General features: G+C 37.5%; 2 protein-coding genes across 2 annotated transcripts in view; one reads left to right on the top strand and one right to left on the bottom strand.

Annotated features, from left to right (window-relative positions):
* LOC142335849 (misshapen-like kinase 1) overlaps positions 1 to 21,265 on the bottom strand; it is a 124,029-nt gene that overhangs the window by 46,408 nt on the left and 56,356 nt on the right. The window contains exons 22-24 of the mRNA XM_075384177.1: positions 6,099 to 6,210; positions 5,378 to 5,533; positions 4,472 to 4,537 (exon numbers count right to left, since the gene is read on the bottom strand). Coding sequence (XP_075240292.1) covers positions 4,472 to 4,537; positions 5,378 to 5,533; positions 6,099 to 6,210 — 334 coding nt within the window. The remainder of the gene's footprint in view (positions 1 to 4,471; positions 4,538 to 5,377; positions 5,534 to 6,098; positions 6,211 to 21,265) is intronic.
* On the top strand, positions 14,368 to 19,779 carry LOC142335891 (uncharacterized). Its single transcript, XM_075384242.1, has 5 exons — positions 14,368 to 15,266; positions 16,035 to 16,253; positions 17,143 to 17,343; positions 18,754 to 19,053; positions 19,303 to 19,779. The coding sequence occupies exons 1-5, from the start codon at positions 14,891 to 14,893 to the stop codon at positions 19,683 to 19,685; spliced, it is 1,479 nt and encodes a 492-aa protein (XP_075240357.1). The 5' UTR covers positions 14,368 to 14,890; the 3' UTR covers positions 19,686 to 19,779.

Genomic DNA, 21,265 nt, shown 5'->3' on the forward strand with positions numbered 1-21,265 from the left:
GAGAGAAGAAAGAAACTAGCCTAGAGAAGTCAAAACGATTTCACGCAAAATGATAAAGCGAAAAAAAAGTTCGACGAAGTAAAAAAAATAGGAGCGCTATAATAGCCGGCTGAGAGGATGAGGACGGGCGGCTATTAAAAATTATCAAACATTTATATCTCTTGGCTTCTCTAAAGTCCGAAACAGAAAGCAATATTTCTTGCTATTGAGAAAGAAAACATGACCCGACTAACGTCGGAAAAATTGCTCTCGAATGACAGGCGGCGCAATTTGATTCAGGGGCTGTAGCAATGATAAATTTTTCTTTATGGGTGCTTAAACATCCGGTACGGTAGGGTTCGAAACACGACCCGCTGAATCCGATGCCGTCACATCGATGGATGCATTAACCGTTCAGCCATCATTGACTTGTCATCGAGTCTCTAACAATCGGTTTTGTTTGAACAACAAACGTTATTTCGGAGTGAGAGCAATCGAAACCACTCAAAAATCAAGAAGTGCTTGAAAAAGTCATTTCAGAAATCAAAGAATATTTTAGAAGAAAAGCGCAAAAACGGTCAAGTGAAAAATGTGGATAGAAAGACACACACGTTTAAAAAGACACACATTTCTTCGCTTCTATAGGTGCCAAAAAATGAAAAACGTTTATTTCACGGCTTCTAAACAAAAGGCAGTTTTATTGACCGCAAATGTAGTGAGGCAGCGGCATATTTCCTTTGAAATAAGAAAAAGATCAAGTTTTTCATGGATAAATAAAAATTAATTTAAAAATTTGATTTCAATCTAAAATAATAACTTTCATCCCAAAAGCCATGCATTCTAATTGAAAATTGAGACTAAAAATTGGAAATAAGTGAATATGGGATACTTCAGACAAGAAAATCAGCATGTTATTTCTTTAAGGCAATGAAAAAAATTGGTTAGTTTTTAAACACCGTCTGTTCTATATCCTGATAAATCCTGATTTTTGACTACTAAGAACTCAAGTTCAATTCCTTTTTGAAAAACCCAAACAGTACAAAAGTTATCGGTTTGTTTTCATTTTATATAAAAGAACACACTTGCTTGAGAAGTAGTAAACGTTAAATTTCAACAAATCTCTGCAACAACGCAAAATTTAAATTCCATGCGGAATAGATAGTTATGGAATCAATTCAAATTAAAAATATTAACATACCCGGCAGATTGCCGGAAAATAGCCGCCGTTGATTCCAATAAGCATGATTGGGATTGAAAGAAGATATTGAAAAAAAAGGATTTTTGTACAAACAAAATTTTTTAAGTCCGATTTATTTTTGATGGCATTTCGTAGCTGAACATACTTCTGTTTCTTAGAGAGAGGCTACAGGGGCTACTATCAATACCAATAAGCATTAGAGATGGTAACTAAGACTTATAGGAACGACGTTCAAATAGCGGGCATCTAAAATTGGGCTTTATGGGTTTATCCCGTTTCTACTTCTGACTTCAATTTTTTATACTGACCGTGTTCATTTTGAATTGCTGTGCTGAGCAACTGATGTTCAAATTCACTTTTAGCAGAATGAGAGAAGAGAGAAACTAGCCTAGAGAAGTCAAAAAGATTTCACGCAAAATGTTGAAAAGGCGGCAAAATGAGGTAAAGCGAAACATTTTTTTATTCGACGAAGTAAAAAAAAAAATAGGAGCGCTATAATAGCCGGCTGAGAAGATGAGGGCGGCTATTAATAATTGAACCCACATACGATTTTAAAGTCTAGAACAACAGAAAGATTGAGAAACACTTGAGAAACAAAAAATGATTTGCTTGGGGTCTAAAATCATGTCATAGCGGTTACGACGTCATGGGGCTTCAAATAACGTCATAAGAGACTATTATATACCACTCTAAGCAAATAGAAATTGAAGTTAAAAAACGACACAAATCTTGGCGCAACTTACATTCGACTTTTAGCTGTGAATTGCCGCCACTTGAGTTCAGCCGCTGACATTTCAGAACTAGAGAGAGATTCAGATCACGCGAAACAAAAAACTCAAAGACAGAAAAGTCATTCGAAAAGTGAAACGGTCAAGCAAAAATTTAGCACTAAGACCAACACCTGACAATAAATGATTCACTCTCCAGTCGAGAGAAACTATGAACGTAAACCGATTAACTTCAGATAAACTGCACTCAAACGACAGGCGAGGTCATTTAATTACCCAGATAAATAAGCTGTAGGGTAGATAATTTTTCGAGTGCAAAAATGTTCCAACTATGGAGGGATTTCAAACCCCGACCTCCAGAGTTCTCGATAAAAGCATTAATCACTCGGCTATTTCTTACAACCGCTTCTTTAGCAACAAACTTTACTTCGGAGTGAGCACAAAGAAGGACATAGCCGGCAGATTGCTGGAAAATAACCACTGTTGAAGCGCTTGATGCACATCGTGATTGAAACAGAAAAAGAAAAAAAAGATAAATAGATCAAATTTCTTCTATTTTTCTTTCACTGTCAAAAAGGTTCTAATTCGGCGTGCAGCTTCAGTTGGATTCTAAAACTATACTTAATTCAGCTTCTAAACTAAAAGCTAACCAGCTTAATACCAATGTCAGCTAGCAAACACTCTAAAGAGCTTTGAAAACCTAAATCTCAATGACTTAATGACCCGGCTTCATCAGTTTATCCCGTCTCTTTTGATTTCGCTCTTTTGACCCTGACTGTATTTACTATCTTGCGTAATTCATTGATTGAATGGTCTTAAAAACCATTCATTCGAAACAGTGAGTGAGGTAAGTCAGAAGACAAACGTGAAAGTGGTGGCTTGTGTAAAACGAAACCCGTGATCAAAGGGCAAAGCGAAATTTAAAAAAAGGAGAGAACCTAAATAATAGCCCTTTGAGAATCTGACCCGGCTATTAATAACTCAAAAACGAAGAAATCAAGCGTGAAAAAGTCACTTGAGAAGTCAAAGAACTTTCCAGAACAATATTGCAAAAACGGTCAAGCGAAAATTTTTCATTAACAAGAGACTAACATGCTTACAATAATTGCTTCAAACTTACTTCTGCAAAAAAATTATCCTGAAAGCTATATCTTTTAATGTAAAGAGAAGAAAAATAGTTAAACTTTTATGGGATATTACCAAGAAGAAACAGAAGTTTTTTAACAAAATGAGAACTAGTACTTTTCAACATTACCTTGATTTTTTTTTCTGGAATCTTAAATTATATGCAATTCGATACTATCAAACCCGATTCCAAAGCTGATGCATTTCAGGACATCACAACATACAGAATTCGGATTCCACAGCATGATAAAAAATTTCTGCTTTCTCAAATTTTCCTTTTGAGAAAGCAGAAATTTTTTTTGCTTAACTTCAATTTTTTCCTTTACTTTTCACGAAACAAAAAAATATTGTTGAAATCCTTTGAAGTTGCACTTCATTGAAACCATACATAATTGGACGCTTTTAGGATACTCGAAATGGCATACTCGAAGAAAATTTTTTGTTAAAAAAAGAAACATTTGACAATTCGAATTGATGATTATTTCTAATATTTAACAAAAATCTCATTTTTGATTATTTCTAATCCTTAAAAAATGCGTAATTGAAAAATTTTTGCAGTAGCTTCTCAATCAAAACGATTGGCGAAAAAATCTCCAGTATTGGATACATGAAATGAGAACATTCTGTATTCTAATATTCTATTTACAGCTGCTTTGAATGCTTCGTAAAGCTAAAATTTCTTTCTGTTTTAGCTGATAGATTTTTGGTTTCAGCACTAACTTTTTGCGATTGATCATTCCTGTAGAAACATTAATTTTCCATATTGAAAAGAATCCTTACTCTGAGAGAAAAACAAACTTTTAACAGATTCAAGACTTATGTTGGAACATAGGCTCGCACGAGTACTCTTGTTGCAATTATTTTTCAGAATTATTCTTTCTAGTACTGTTATCGCAACACAGGGTTATCGCTACTGTAGTTTCGCTACACAGGTGATGTAATAAACATAACCGACTAACGTCGGGCGAATTGCTCTCAAACGATCGGCGAGCAGTTGGCTTTGTCAGTAGCTAGTTACGTTTTAGTGAGACTAGCTTTAGCTAAATTGAAGGCGCGTGAGGTGAGCGCAACGGCGGGTGGTCTTTGGCTGTACGGGTCCCTTACGGCATGAGCTATGTACAGGGGTATAGATTAGGGGGGGGGGTGAGTGACGGGGGAGCTTACAAAATAAGTCTCCAAAACAGTTTCTGTCAACCGCATACTCGGAGACTAGTGAGCTAAAGGCTCTAAAAGCACTTAATGCCCGCTGGGCGCTACCTGTTTATCCCTTTTTTAGGACGAAAAGTCAAATGGGTCAGACGAAAATTTGCGTAAAAAAGATTGACAGGACCAATCTAATTGCTACAAACTTCGTTTGAGAGCAATTCATTGGAAGTTCTTTTCAAACTAGAAAAATTTTCCAGCGGAAAAATTGATACAGTACAATTCGGCTCAAACTAACCTTTTCCTTCTCCACTCCTGTCCAGGAAAAAGAGGCCAGTCTCAGTCCCAATCAACAGGTTAACCCCTGAAACATACTCTCAATTTACAATAGCAAAAGTGCGTTGATATTATTTATCAATATCTGCTCGTAAGTTTACATTGTTTCATTTTTCAGACGAACAACAGATTTATGCAAAACCTGCCATTTTTCTACAAAATTAATGCTGGACGTCACTGAGTCGTACCACTTTACTTGCGTTCTAATAATGTGAGAATCGGATGCAGTTAGACATTGTCTAGCCTGCAGTAGGTAGCCATTCAGCAGTGACTTGAAATTATAAATGGCTAGAACTATTGTAAACATTTTTGCTACGATCATATAGATCAACCCCGATATTACTCTCTGGAAAATATATCACATAATGCGGCAAATATCTCCTTAGTGTCCCATTAGCCCCTTTTCTCTCACTGATTCAGTTTAATCAACTATATCTAAATCATTACTAATTACACAAGACAAAAACAGCCAACTAAATAATGATTGTCTCGCAAACTTTAATGAATCACTGGCTATTATGCATTGCCAAAACAACGCTTACTATGATCTCATACTCTGTTGTGATAATTCCATGCTACGGGTCATTGCAGCATCCCGCGACGGAATTTAAATTTTCCAGTTCAGGTATGATAAATGTTTCGCATGTGAGCTATTAAGTTTAATTGCATCATTTAAACTACAGGGTAAAACATTGATTAACCTTCGGTTTGGCACATAGGGTATCCATTTTTAACCCTGGGCAAAAATTTTTGAGCAATTAATAGAGTTTAATTATTTGAATAAATAAAAACCCTTGAGGGCAAACATAGGTAATATTTCAGAATTGGGTATTTTGTCGTGACTCCATTTAGCCGCGGAATAACTCACCCCACATGGCAGCTGTGAGTATTTCCTGTCTGTACTTCTTTCTGAACTTGCGAATTTCTGCATCTGGCTGCTTGTTCGCCTCTGCACTACCCACCGTCACGTTGATATTGGTGCCAAAGCCAAAAGGCGCGAAGGAGGTGGCAGCACCAGCACCCCCTGAAACAGCTCATAACTACTCTCACTATTCATAATTAGCAAAATCTTAGCAACCATTAAACATTTCATCCTCAAATCAGTTTAGTGCAATGTCAATGTTTTGTGGAGTAAATTTAAGACCAATTGTAAAAGATAAATCGCCGTTGACTATGTTTATAATTGCAATATGACAAGGGGTAAATCAAACGAAAATGAGGGTCCGTTATGGATAAGTCATAAAAATCCTCAAGTTGATTCTGGAATTGCTCACAATCAGCCACAGCAAGCAGTTTTTTCATCGTTAAAAATGCCAGCTACTTCGTTAGAACATTTAAAACGAACATCACATCCAAACTGCGCTGCTGATCTTGTGACAAAAAAGCAAAATATAAACCAAATAAGAGATCACTTCGCTGACACAATTTTTCACATAACTTTTGTGTGCCAGAATTTTCAGCTGCTGTTTATTTCGTTGATTTGCGATTGCAAAATTTCGTTGCATAGAAGTAGCTACATGAATAAGTATTGACAAAGGATTAATTATTTGCGAATCTTATTTTTTCCAGTCATTTTGAAAGCGCATTACCTGCAGCTCCTGCAATATTCGGAGGTGCCTGACTCGCAGAACTACCTCTGCCCCCACTGGCCAATCCAGACACATGAGTCGGCAGATCCAATCCTGGCATCCCACCATTCTGCTAAAACAATCCCAATATAACACACTATCAATACTAAATTCAGAAATGCAACCGTCTAATTTCGAACGAAGTGAACGCAATTGAAAGGCTAGGGTTTGGCTTTGTTAGTCGGCGCTAACTAAAGCTTTCAGAGGATAGCGTCACTGCATAAGGGGGGGGGGGGTGGAAGATAGGGCACAAGAAACGTGCGGTAAGGGGCCCAGATCTCGCCAAAATGACCTCCGCCCCATGAATTGACGCCTCCTTAGCATTTCCGGTGAGCCGCACACAAAACTCTACCAGAACAGCACAATTGCTTAGCGCCATTGGGCGTTACCATTTTATCCTGTTTCTCAGGACGAAAAGTCAAATAGGTCAGACCAAAAAACCGAGAACTTATTAAAAAGAATCACCGTACTTCGTTAGCGAGCAACCAAATGTTAATTAGTTATTCGCCACGAACATCATTTAAACGTGCTACACTTTTCATCTTTTATAATAAAAACGTTTTTTGAAAATGCAATCATCAAAACTCGACGAATGGGTTTCGTTTTTTACTTTGCTTTATTGATACATCAGTTACCAGAAGCAACTACAAACATACCCGACAGGTTGCCGGAAAATAGCCGCCGTTGATTCCAATAAGCATGATTGGAATTGAAAGAAGATATTGAAAAAAAAGGATTTTTGTACAAACAAAATTTTTTAAGTCCGATTTATTTTTGATGGCATTTCGTAGCTGAACATACTTCTGTTTATTAGAGAGAGGCTACAGGGGCAACTATCAATGTCAATAAGCATTAGAGATGGTAACTAAGACTTATAGGAACAACGTTCAAATCGCGGGCATCTAAAATTGGGCATTATGGGTTTATCCCGTTTCTAGATCTGACTTCAATTTTTTTTATACTGACTCTGTTCATTTTGAATTTTTTTGCTAAGCAACTGATGTTCAAAATCAGTTTTAGCAGAATGAGAGAGAAGAGAAACTAGCCTAGAGAAGTCAAAAAGATTTCACGCAGAATGTTGAAAAAGCGGCAAAATGAGGTAAAGCGAAACATTTTTTTGTTCGACGAAGTAAAAAAACATAGCAGGACAAGTTCTGACGTACAATTCAAAGAATTCTCATTGACTAAACAGAAAACTAAACTAAGAACGGACTATGAATGGATTGGGAAAACCATTTTGAAAAAAATCCGATCCAAAAAATTGAAAAAACTGTAAAAATCAAAGTGAAATTGCCGCATGTGAACAAAAAACCACTAGCGAAAAAGCGAATTTTTGTTCAAACGCCGTTTTCTCACTCTGCTTTAAATTTAGCGCGAAAAAATTTCACGCCGCAAAACCACTCGCTTTTTCGCTCCACTTCCTGTTTCGGCGTGACCAAAAGCACCACTCCAATTTGATTTCAAAAATCATGAAAATGTGTGAACATATCTTCAAAAAAAGACAGCGCCCCAATACAATTCAAATTCTTTGAATTGTAAAAAATTAGGAGCGCTATAATAGCCGGCTGAGAAGATGAGGGCGCCTATTAATAAACATTCAAAAAATCTTTCAAAAATGCTTTTAGAATTTTTCGAATTGCTCTCAAACAGCCGGCGAGCGGTTGGTTTCGGTTGCAGCCAGCTGGGGATTTAGAAAAATCGCCTTACAAAACAAATACGAACAGGAATATATTTGCTACGAACTTCATTTGAGAGCAACTAATCAGAACATTTAAAAGACGATGATGAAACTTCAATCATTAACTGAATTACAGTTGATCTAAATGCTCAAACTTGGAATCATTTAAAATAAGAAACCCGAAGAGAACAAACTTATGGTATCAACTCGAAGTTACATATTTTCTTCTTGAAAACAATATTAGCGAAGAATATGATCCTTAAGATTGTTAAAACCAGATATTGATCATTTTACAACAACACAAAACACCCGACTACGGCCGGGGGAATTTCTCCCAAACGACAGGCAATGGTTTGTAATGGTTTTAGCTAGCTGAGGATTAAACAGGCCAGCTCCAGTAGGTATGTGCATAAATTTTTTATAAAAATACACTCAGGTAAAAAAGATTAAAATAATTGCACACTTTGTTCAACAGCCACTGAAAACATCAATATTATAGACTTACTTTTGTTGCAAATTTTTTTGTTGGTCGGATCAAAAAAAATCGAGCCGAGAAAAATTGACCGAACAAAAAGGCGCATAAAAAGACCAACAATACTACGATAACTGTTTCTCCCACTTCGTTCGAGAGCAATTAAAAAATTCAGAATATGACTATTCAAGTATAAATTGGAATTAGATTTTACAATGTCAAGATATATCTGAAGAGAAACAGGCGTTAGGCGTAAATTAAATCTTTTCAAGAAGATTCGGTCTAAATTAGCAATCATCTGCAATCAACGATTATTTACAACTTAGTTATTTCTAAGGTAGGGGGGACTTCGACTACCCACCGCACCGCAATCTTCATTGTATATTTACTATAATTTTCCAGTCTAAATTGTGTACTCATTTGGGAATTAAAAATCCCAGGAAATTTGGAAGTAACGGAGCGTATCCAATTACGGGCAGCGCTACTTATCACTCAATCACAAACAAAACAACCTTGAGGGGACCCCACAAAACTTGAGCAACCCATTCTAGGTCGTTAATCTAACAAGTCTGAATCAGAGAAGACAAGTTTAAACTTCTTTCCCAGTAAATCTCAAAGCGTCTAATTCCCTCGATAACAACTAAACAAAACAGAACACGGTCACGTTGTTCACTTTCTGTGAAGTTACAACTTCTCTTAGTCAACGGCTACATTTGAGCGACTGTTCAAAACAATGTCGCAACTTTCTTCATTTTGTTCCATTCCCTTCAAAATAAAGCTTTTGAAACAAGAAACACACCAAACAGTAAACACAGCTGGGAGTAATTCATGAGGGGGGTGCAAAGTTGGCTATTTTACTGAGGCTGTTATCATAACAAGGCAATTTATTGGATCGTAAACCAACTTTGCCACCCCCAGCAACATACTTCTGGAACACCTCTCTCCCTCTCTCAATCCAAGATAGCCCAAAAGTGAAGTGACCCCAGAGCCAGACCTAAACCAGGGCACATGCTAAGCACATGTTGAACTGGATAAGAATTCAACTTGGGTTATTAAGGTCGGATTTGTATAATACTCAGCGCGTGAACAGATCTCACATTCTCGGAAATAAACAACCAGACTGACTAGACTGTAGTAATTTTAAAAACTCGATCTCCGAATTAATGTTAAGCTGTAGATGACGTTGTCTATCACTTCGCATAATTGAGTGATCTCTTTAACGCCCATTCCAATCTGAAAAGTCTGGGCGGTCCTTAACTGGCATCAAGAGACAAAGGGAAGACAAGTTTTTCTCACGAAATGGGGTTAGTGACTGACTTCTTCAAGCCTCGTGGTTTTTGATCGCTTTTCGATTACAGGAGGCTTCCTGCTGTTGCCATGACACTAATGCCTGGGATTCGTGACATTGCAATGAAATCCCTATATTACCTCTACCTGATAAAACGTCACAGAACAGCCAAGGGGTGATAACAGAAAGGTGTGTGACCATAAATGTAAAAGTTCCTTAAGAAAAAATGAGAAATCCACCCATCTTTGAATAATCGTACGCTTTTCCCACTATAAAAAAGGAGCGTTAATTAATGGAATGCTAAAAATGTCACGCAGAAATTAGAAAGAAAGAATTAATTTCTCTTTCAAAGATAAGGAGAGGACAACTAGACGGGCTTAATTGACCCATTTTAAACTTACCCATAAATCATACAACTCAAATGATATTGTTCAGTACGAACGTATCATTGAAAAAGCAATAAAAATTGCTTAAGAATTTTGCTCAAGTTTACTGACGCAAATATAGCAAAGCGCGGAATTGATTGCTCGAGAAAGAACCCCTGTTGATGCGTTTATAAGAAACTTTCGTTGATATTTGTTTCATTTGTCGATATATCTATATTTTTGCTGGCCATTTGGACCAACGAAAAGCATTCTTTCAAAACTGAAAACAGTTTGCAACTTAAACTGAAATATTTCCTAATTCGGAAAATGTATCCCTCATTTTTTGGACATTTTTGAGTTCAAAGTCATTAAGAAAATCGAAATTTGAAAAATCCTATTTTAAAAACGGTTAAAACTATTTATTGGGGCTATATTTACAAAAACTCAAATTTTTAAAGGTTTTCTTGCAAACGATTACAATGATTACGTATTTTTAAAGTGATTTCAAATTACCATCCCCTGAACAGAAGAAATACGAACTTCTGACAACCCAAAAACAGACATGGTGCAGGAAATCTCCAAAACCCGCAAAAATTTGGGAACTTTTATAATTATCCTTTTGTCTATTGTCCACCACCCAATAGCGGCTTCAGAAAACCGATTCAGAAAAGAGCAAAATCTAACGGCAAAAACTATTTTGAGGCAATAACTGTAACTGAACACCAACAAGAAAATGATAACAAACTGACAATACAACATCGCCGAGTTACAATATTAAATGGTTTATCATTTCAGGAAACAGTGCTAAAACGATGTAAAACAACGAGAGTTGGCAAACGAAGAAGTTGACTAGAAAAATTTCACTTTGCTTTGTTTTCACTCAACGCTTAGAAAGATTCTATGGCCAAATCAGGAAATAAATAACAGGGATACAGATTTTACTAATTTTCTACTGAATACTGATTTTGCTATCAATTCGGAGCTACTCCAATAAAATTTTTATAAGTCTTAGCGCAAAATTTAAGACGGAAAATCGACGTCATCCACAAAAAACAGTGAATAACCTGCAACAGACGTCATAAGTCAAAAAGGTGAACTGTATAAAAGAATGAAAAAAACCTTAAAACGAATTGATTACAACCCACAGAAATTAGGTTACTAATACAGGAACAATTAAAATTTGGCTACGTTCCGACATTTGCCATTTTTTAGCATCACACGTATCATTGTCTTCAGAATCCGTTGTGAAAAGGGGCAAATCTAACAATATGCAAAACTGCAACAAATACTTTAAAATTTGAAGCGCAAAAGAATTGTAAAAATGAAAAGCTATTAACCAAGTTTCAATATTACTGAACCGAAATCATCAGCTTGGGTCCAAAACTTACAGAAAACAAACCTACTATCTACCAGAAACGTTTCATTTCAAAAATTCAAGGACAAAAATTTGTTTAAAAAAAGTTTAACTTAGAAAATAGATAGTTTAACCTACGGATGAGGCACGCAGGCCTCAAGGAATGCAATGGGACAAAAGAAGAGTTAGTGGCTCAAATCTCTCTAAATTGAAATTCAAAACAAGAATTTCTGCCTCATCAGCAGTTTCAGTGACAAAACGTAATTTTAGAGACCAGTAGAGCAATAAGAGAGCTGCAGCACAAAATATGGCACACGGACTATTGCAGGATGACAGTTTATCCTGGCTAGGAAAACGAAAAATCAATTCCATTGCCCGAAAACGTCAAAAAATAATTTAAAAAAAGCAGGACAAGCCCTGACCTACAATTCAAAGATTTTCTATTGACTAAACAGAATAACTAGACCTAGAAATGGGTAGGAATGGGCTCAGAAAACAAGTAGAAAACAAAACAGAAAAAAAATTACAGTGAAATTGCCCTAGATGAACAAATAACTATCACGAGAAAGCGAAATTTTGTTCAAATAATGCTTTCGTATTCAACTTTGAAATTAGAGCAAAAAAATTCACGCCACAAAACCACAAGCTTTTTACTGTTTGTATCATTAAATTGGTTCAAAATTGATACAAGAATATAAAATGAGGAACAGGGTATCAAATTCAAAACTTACTTAAAAACATTCACACGTTTCGACTACTAACTCATACTCTTTATACTCAATAGACAATGGGATACTTATTCTGTTCAATCACTGACTGACTACGTGATTGACAAAGAAATGAAAACCTTTAAAAAGCAGTAATACCAGTAATTCACAACCAGCGATATAAACAGAACACCAAAGAGACTACATAAAAAGATACAGAGAAAAGCAAAAGAGGCAAAAAGGATAACTAAAACACTTTGTTCAACGATAACTGGCCTATCAACCCATTCAATTTCACTCTTTTAGTTTTGAGAAGTAGAAAACAATATTAGGAATAACATCAAAAATAAATAAACAAACTCGACAGAATTTATTCAATTTTATTGAGAAATCAGCATAAAACTGAGTTCAACAAAAACAGCGACAAAAACTCACTGTCATCAAGAAACCTTTCATAGACTTAGAATTTTAAAATGAAAACAAAAACCAATAAAAGGCCTCTAATGGCAAAACAAAACATAAACCGACAAATGTCGGAAGAATTGCTCTTGAACGACAGGCGAGGCAATTTAATTCAGGGGCTGTAGTCTAGATCAAATTATGGGTGCAAAAAAACTTTTCCCCCGCCGGGATTCGAACCACAGCCCTCCCGATCCACAGCCACACCTACTAACCACTGCGCTACAGATCACATAACTCACGTATTCTGCAACCGAATTTATATTAGCTTTACTTCAGAGCAATAGAGATCACTCAAAAATGAAGAACGAAAGCGTGAAAAAGTCACTTGAGAAGTCAAAGAATGTTCTAGAAGAAAAGCGCAAAACTGTCAAGCGAAAAATTTGCATAAAAAAAGACACACACGTTTACAATAATTGCTATGAACTGCGTTCAAGAGCAATTAAAAATCATTCAATTTTGATAAATGCTCAAAATCGTCCCGAGCGAACAAGTATTTGTTATCATATCTGGGAAAACCAACTCCATCAGAAAAATTTCGAAACAAATAAAACTGCTTTGCAATAGTCGCAAGCGAAAAAAAAACATCTGCTCTTCTAACAAAAACTTTTCACACAACTCTTCTCGCTCTCTCACAATGATGCTTCAACAAAAACCGCTCTAAATTTCATCTGTGATTTTGACTTTCTTTCAGCAAATTGACCCGGGACGGAAAAACCTACTGCAATAATGTAAACAATGTCAAAAACTTAACACGTCGTACGATGCATGTCGTACGATACAAATTTACAAAGAATTTCAACAAAGGACTCTCTAACTCACGAGTTAAATTACTGTTGACTCTACTTAACACTTCTAGAAAACTTGTCTATGCTGAAATGATACCCTAGAGATGAGCCCTAATAATTAACTATAAATGATATTAGTAAGCGAAAACCCTACTCTTTGTTCCTTAGCGAAAACCCTAAAAAATTGTTCTTCGATAACTTGCAACGCGCCACGTAAACCATAGGTTTGTTGTACATTTAATATTGGGGAGCTGAATATGAATTCACTGCAAGTTTGCACTGAGCGTCTAAATAATATAAATAACAAAATTAAAAGCAGTTTTTAATGTTTTCATGATTAATATCCGGCTATAACTACCGGGCAATTAACCGTTAAATTTCCGTAAACTATTTTTTATAAATTGAAAACAAGTAATGGAACGCCCATTAAACCATTGCGTTTTCCAGACTTCCAGTTCAGTTTGCGGCAATTGTGAAGAACTACCATTTTGATATTATCTTTAATGGACATAAATTGCTCAATTAAACATTGAAGCATAAAAGATGTTTAAATTAATTTCTTAGGCCAATTTAATCGAGCGAGGCCAATTTGACTTCATAAATTCATCAATACCCAACATTACCTCCTGGCGTCACGGACTTAATGGTTCAAACATGCGTGTCTGCTTAATGAGCGGAGAGAAATGTAAGTGTAATTTTTGTTTTAGTTAGACTTCGGTTCAAAACGATATTCGAAGTGTGAGGTCTGAAATGCAGTCAAGTCAGATTTGGAAACTGTCGGCAGTTGTGATTAAAACAACAGACAAATGTGACAATCAAGCCTCTGTAGTCTACTTCTCAAGTCAACTCAAACAGTTCCTAAAACCGTACTTCAAACCTACCTAACCCAGCCCAGTTTGACAATGGCAAAGTGGAATTTTGCAAATTTGATTTCTGTCTTTCCCTGCATAGCTCTTTCCCCCACAAAAATAGCCCCCCACCTCCCCCCTCCCCCATATTGGTATACTTACAGCAATGGGGGTTATATGTTATATGCCCACCAATCTTATGGGAGGGTTATATACTAGGTTATAGGCCGACTAACACGGTTGGGCGGGGGGGGGGGGCTATAACGGGAAATGCCCTAATAAATTTCACAATTTTCCAGCTAGCTTTCAAATCTTGACTAACTTTTTCAATATTAATTTGACAAATCACTCACACTTGCGCTCAAGGTCTTAAGTAATTAGTTTGGAGGCATTCTTTGCAAGAGAGTGCTTTTCGAGCACAGTTCAAAGTGTTCGCTATTTGTTTCAAATCGGCCAATTCCTCATTGGTTTCCTCAGGAATTCTGAGGAAGACACAAGAGAGTGGCTATAAATCTAAATTGTGGGAAAGTTTGTGGCAAGTTATTGGCTGTTATATGTATATTGGCACGTGGGTGCTTTCCAACTAAATTGGCAACTTTGAAATATTTCTACTTGGAGCAGAAGGAGGAGTGAAATACTCTCAGACCCATGCGGAGGCCACATTTCAGGGAAGGAGATTTTGGAGCAAACGCCAGACGAAATATCAGATTAAACTGTGAGATTTACTTTAGACACTTGTGTATCAAATTTGAATTTAAATTTCAAACTTTAGTCTAAACAGTTGAGCCCCAAATATGACAAGTACGCAGACTAAATTATGCCAAGTATCCGGCTCGCTTTCAGCCACTCCAATGCGCGAGAATCTGCCTCTGAACAAAAACAGCGCCCTGAGATCCAAGATCGAGCGATCGCTTCAAAAAGAGGGCAGAGCTCAAGAAAGCCCAAACTTGGACCGAAAAAATGCGGACAGTCCACGAATCAAGCGACCAGGTTCCAGCAAACTGCAGTACTCCAGATCATGCAACGCGTTTGATCTGAAAAGTGCCGGCAGCAGACATCGCGAGAACTACCTTCAAGTGCCCAAGGAGCCCAATATCACAGCTGTACCTTCAATTGTAGAACCTTCGAAATCAACAGCTGGGCAAAATCTTACGGTTGACAAGTCGCTCAAATTCAGGGATCCGTTTCCTTTTCCGCTCATAAGTACAAAGTATGGGTCTTTCCCATTATAGCCCCCCATTATGGTATGATTACCATGATTGGGGGCGGGGGGGCTATAGGTTATCTGACCACTAAGCTGGGGGGGGGGGGGCTATAATAGGAAAGACCCCGAAGTATTTAGAAACCGTGAACAACCTTTTGCGCAATTTGGCATAAATACTCGATTATAGGGTTTCCTATGGGTCACGGGGGCGGGGGATTGGCATTACAGAGACACTTAATTTTTGCCAACCGCAAAATGTCCCCACCTTTTATTCTTAGATTTTTACACAACGCGCTAAAATAACATCTTTTTCGTTAGTGTCCCACTCCCCCCAGTTTAAAGGGTGCATATTGTTTGCACCCCTTCCCCCAGACAAGGATGCCATATTTTAACAATGGACTACAATGTAATGGCTCGTGCTAGGTAACAGGCGTTGCATAACGTAAGAGGGGGGGGGGTACTAACGGAAAAGATCTAAAAGAACAATGAAATAATGGATCTCTTCTGTTTCGGCTTCATGGTTTTTATGTCCCGCATAAAAAAATCACGTTCGCCTGGGGGGGGGGGGGAGGGGCGTGGAAGTTATACGCTCACTAAGCTGGTGTGGCAGTGGGGGGGGGGAGTCGGACAACTGCGGTGGCCATAGTAGTCTTTGGCCTCTTTGTTAATTCGCATATTCAAATGTCAATTAAAGATAGTAATTTCTAACAGGAGAAAAGGAAACAATTCAAAACAATTCAGAAATGCTTCATTTGGAGTTCATGGCCGGAAGAACACCTCCTCGAGCGGGTTCCTGGGCAACAACATGAGTCTGGAAAGGGCCCATGTTTTGGCGAAAGTATTATGGCAAAAGTTGAAGTTCATGCAACTTGACTTTGAACCATTTGTGGAATTGATTCACACCAGCTGTTTCAAACATACCTACAAGCCCGGAGATGTTATCTACAGATCAGGTATGCGTTAAGAAATGGTTAAGTGACTCTGCTTGAAGTCACCGAGAACTTCTGGCGTTTATCGAGAACCGCGAACCGGTTCGAGATGTCAGAATTTCGAAGTGACTTCTGCAGAGTCACTTAACTATGCTAAACACACGAAACATGCACGTTTTAAAATTACGAAAGTCAACTTCTGGCTAAGTAGCAACTTCTGGCATTTTAACTTCTGACACCGCAGACTTTCGGCATTTCAAAATGTGCACGTGAGTGTTTTAAGCATCAATTCTAATTCCAATCCAGGGCTGTAATGTGCACCCTTCAATTTGATGTCGAATATTTTCCATTTGTGCCTCACTCCACCCCCAGATTATTGGGTGCAAATTATTCGCATCCCCTAGCGCATGTTCCGCAATATTACAAACATAACCGACTAAAGTCGGGCGAACTGCTCTCAAACGACAGGCGAGTGGTGGGCTTCGGTAGTAGCCAGCTGGCGCTTAGGGATGTATCAGGTGGGTGTGAGCGGAGTGGGGGGGGGGTCACATGATAGGGGCAAGGTTTACTATGTAATGGCACGTTCTATAACGGTGACATAGCGTACAGATGGAGCAACAACGGAAAACATTTCAATTGGCCGTTGTCCTAGGGGAATTAACAGGCAATGAGTGTTTTTGAAATTACGCCAACTGGCTTTTGAATAGATGTTAACTGTACATAAACAGCGGGCTTAGAACTTTCTACATATTGCCTTTAATATTTAACTATTCTAGAACATCGGCGTGTAACGGTTCGGTTTGATTTTTAACTAATATCTGTAACTAGGCGAATCGAATTCAGGAGGCTCAAAAGAAAAGATAGATTTTCTGTGGTTGACTTTTTGGGAATAAAAACAATTTGGGTTGTTTAGGAGACAAAGAGTTCCACTGCTTACTCATAGCCTCTGGACGAGTGTCTGTCTGTAGTGCAATTCATAGGAGTAAATCGGATGCCTCCTTTTCACCCTCTTCCACTGGGATGAGAGACTTGAGCATTCTGACTTCAACCAACAACACTTTGCAACATACTTTTAGTAGTGAAGATATGGTCGTCTCTTCTCCCGCCGTGCTAGGTTTATTTTTAGCAGATCTACTTCTAACGATGATTTAAAAATAAGGCTAGCTTGACAAACTCAATAGTTTCAATTTTTTCAGTCAATTGTTGGAAGTTGAGAAGAACCTAATGTAAATTGTGAAACATACATAGATTGCCGGAAAATAGCCGCCGTTGATTCCAATAAGCATGATTGGGATTGAAATAACAGAAGATATTGAAAAAAAAAGATTTTTGTACAAAAACATTTTTTTAAGTCCGATTTATTTTGATGGCATTTCGTAGTTGAACATACTTCTGTTTCTTAGAGAGATGCTACAGGGGCTACTATCAGTAACAATAAGCATTAGAGAGAGGTAACTAATACTTATAGGAACGACGTTCAAATAGCGGGCATCTAAAATTGGGCTTTATGGGTTTATCCCGTTTCTATTTCTGACTTCAATTTTTTATACTGACTCTGTTCATTTTGAATTGCTTTGCAGAGCAACTGATGCTCAAAATCACTTTTAGCAGATTGAGAGAAGAGAGAAACTAGCCTAGAGAAGTCAAAAAGATTTCACGCAAAATGTTGAAAAAGCGGCAAAATGAGGTAAAGCGAAACATTTTTTTATTCGACGAAGTAAAAAAACATAGCAGGACAAGTCCCGACGCACAATTCAAAGAATTTTCATTGACTAAACAGAAAACTAGACCTTGAACGGACTATGAATGGACTGGGAAAACCATTTAGAAAAAAATCCGATCCAAAAACTCGAAAAAACAGTAAAAATCAAAGTGAAATTGCCGCATGTGAACAAAAAACCACTAGCGAGAAAGCGAATTTTTGTTCAAACACCGTTTTCTCACTCTACTTTAAATTTAGAGCGAAAAAATTTCACGCCGCAAAACCACTCGCTTTTTCGCTCCATTTCCTGTTTCGGCGTGACCAAAATCACTACTCCAATTTGACTTCAAAAATCATGAAAATGTGTGAACAGATGTTAAAAAAAAAAAGACAGCGCCCCAATACAATTCAAATTCTTTGAATTGTAAAAAAAAATAGGAGCGCTATAATAGCCGGCTGAGAAGATGAGGGCGGCTATTAATAAGATAAGCGTGATATATATTGAAAATAAGCTGTATACTTTTTCATCACCGTATACTTGGCTAGATAAATGAAGCTTTGAGGACCAAGAAACAACGTGAGAAGGGGTTATAACATATGCCCAAGTTCGAAACCTTAAGAACAGTCGATGTAATGGTTAGCACATTAGGCTTGCAGGTAAGAGACGTATGTTAAGCCATGTGGTCTTAATATTCTAATTTCCCCTGGAAAAAAAAGAAAACAGCAAAAAAGGACTTCGTTTGAAGACCAAGTCAAGTGTCCGCGGATTTTATACAGATACTTATTTTGATAGGACAAAATAGGACCCAGACGTTCTTTTAGGCGTGGGCGCTTTACTCCTGTGTGAACAACGTCAGAACACAGTCTGTGTGACCCTTCCTACCCCCCAGTCACCCCAAAGTCCCAAACTACCAACCATCACATCAGCCAATCAACTAACAGTGGACAATGTCACAATTGGAGACGAAAATGACGAAGATTGCCACACGAGTGACGATCAGAACGTGGAGTGCTACATGCTTCACCAGAAAACATTCCAGCACTTCTTCCAAAACAGAACCCAGCACACTTACAGTCTCCGGATCAACACTCTCAACAGCATACAGCAACTCTCACATTTAGGTTTGTCATTTAAGTTTGAGACAGAACAACTAAATGTAAATTTTGCACGAGATAATTTTGCATAATCATTGCATAGTTGTACCATTGTATAATGATTGTCACTATAATAAAAGGCATTTTTAACAAGGTCTCAACAAGGCACGCGTACATTAAATAAATTAAGGCTTCCCAAGATTTCTTAAAATCAAGAACTCGATTGAGTTGGCGACATGTTACAAGTTTAGTTCCATTGGAGTAACATTTTTTCAGACAATAACGACAAAGACAAACTAATCATGGCAGCCGAAGAACTCAAAATAGACCCCACGAACCCCGAAGCCTGTCATATTACACAGAAAGAAGACACATTCACCAGCATCTACATAACCATCAGTGGTTTTTTCACCAAAGATGACAACTCAAACCTTCCTAACAAACCAAATCTCATTGGCTGGGAGGAGCTGATTGAAACTAGCGAAATTTGGTTCGACAGTTGGCAGCTTGCGATTGATAAAGAAATCACATCCGAGGCAACAGTTATGAAAATTGACATAGACAGGATCGATCGTATAATTGGCCTTTTCAAATTCACGGCATTCAAGAGAAAGAATCCCAAAATAGAGCCCGAGCTAGAAGACACCGACAATTCGTAAAGTTGATCACAATTCGCCTTTAAACTGATGCACATTTTGCATATAAATAAATGAAATTAATCGATAAATTATTAACATTTCACATTCCCCAAAAGCTACTTTTCAAGACAAAGGAGAGTGCGTTTAAAGAAAACTTAGTAAAGTGCATTTGAAGAAGTACCGCCTCATTAACACAATGCTGTCACTCGTAAATAGACTATTTCTATCGAGAATTGACAACGCAACATACAGTGCCAATTTAAAAAAAAAACAACGGACTAACGTGTGACGAATTGCTCTCTAACAATCAGCGAGCAGTTGGCTTCGGTAGTAGCCAGCTGGGTTTACGGAATTTTGCATTAGAGGGGGGGGGGGGGGGCGGAGTGTGTTCTCAAGCGATAGGGGAGGGGGGATAAGGGTCCGGGTGACCGAGGGGGGTCAAACTTTTAAGACTAAGAACCACCCTTCACACCATGAAATTGATTCCTCAAAACAGTTTCGCTGAATCGCATAATTAGAGACTACTAAGCGGTAAGTCTCTCAGAGGGCTGCTCGGTCATTTAATGCCCTCCGAGTCCTACCAGTTTACATTTTAGAGGACGAACAGTCAATTGGCTCAGACGAAAAATCGCATGAAAAGAGCAACATTACTGCTATAATTGCGTCACACTTCGTTTGAGAGCAATTAATTTTTTTTCCTTAAAAAATTGCTCCAATGAGCAGAAAATTGACGTAATGAAAACTCAGAGGATATTTTTGCGTAATAATGAAACACAGTGGTAAGAAACACCGATGAATGATTGGATTTGGTAGTTACTACAACTCCTGTTTCTAAATGAGAGCATTGATAGACCAACACAGAAACCAATTAACTCTACAGAGGCAGCTAAGACTAATTCGAAGAAAATTTAGCCAACGGCCATAACTGGTCTTAATGGCTTTATCCATGTTCTATTTTTGATTTCGTTTTTGGAATTAAATAATGAGAAAAGCTCATGACATTAAAATATCGTATTATGTACTGCAGAACACACCATCCAGCATATATGGAGTATCAAGGGTTTCAAAAACCGATTCAAACGCTAACTCGGTTGGTTGCTCAAAAAGGTAACTGACAGCAAGGACAACAAACATAAGGAAATTAAAAAGAAAACATGAAAAAGCTCGCAAAGCCAGCCAAATTTGCCTGCAATTAGAAACGTCAACTACGCAGCAACTTAATACCAAAAACTGAATTAGAGGGATTAGATTGAAAATCAGAAAATCAAGTATATAACGTGTGATCAAACTGGAGGAAAAATCTGCTGTGAAAACATTGGATTGAAAGAACACAAGCGAATCCATCAAAATCGGGCGATTTCTGTTTTTTGTTGAGCTTCCGATGCTAATACTTTAAAGGCTAACAATTAAATTAAAATAAATAACCAAACAAAAGAGCAAAAAAAATTATAATCACCAATACAAACCGAAAATCATTAAACATTACATGCTATTGACTTTGCAGGAAAATATTGCATAAAAAACGCGTCAGAATCACCATAACAATTGAAAAAGGAGAAAAATTATCATAAAAAGGCCTAATGATGACCAGAAAGATATAA

This window comes from Convolutriloba macropyga, chromosome 3 (genome assembly GCF_964194025.1).
Source record: "Convolutriloba macropyga chromosome 3, txConMacr16.3, whole genome shotgun sequence".
Lineage (NCBI taxonomy): Eukaryota > Metazoa > Xenacoelomorpha > Acoela > Convolutidae > Convolutriloba > Convolutriloba macropyga.

Bases quoted from the DNA above. Each gene is read 5' to 3' on its own strand.
- LOC142335891 (XM_075384242.1), top strand. From the start codon at position 14,891: ATGACAAGTACGCAGACTAAATTATGCCAAGTATCCGGCTCGCTTTCA. The intron at 15,267-16,034 runs AATTCAGGGATC...ACAATTCAAAAC, and splicing joins TACGGTTGACAAGTCGCTCA to AATTCAGAAATGCTTCATTT. The intron at 17,344-18,753 runs GTTTATTTTTAG...ACGTTCTTTTAG, and splicing joins CTCTTCTCCCGCCGTGCTAG to GCGTGGGCGCTTTACTCCTG.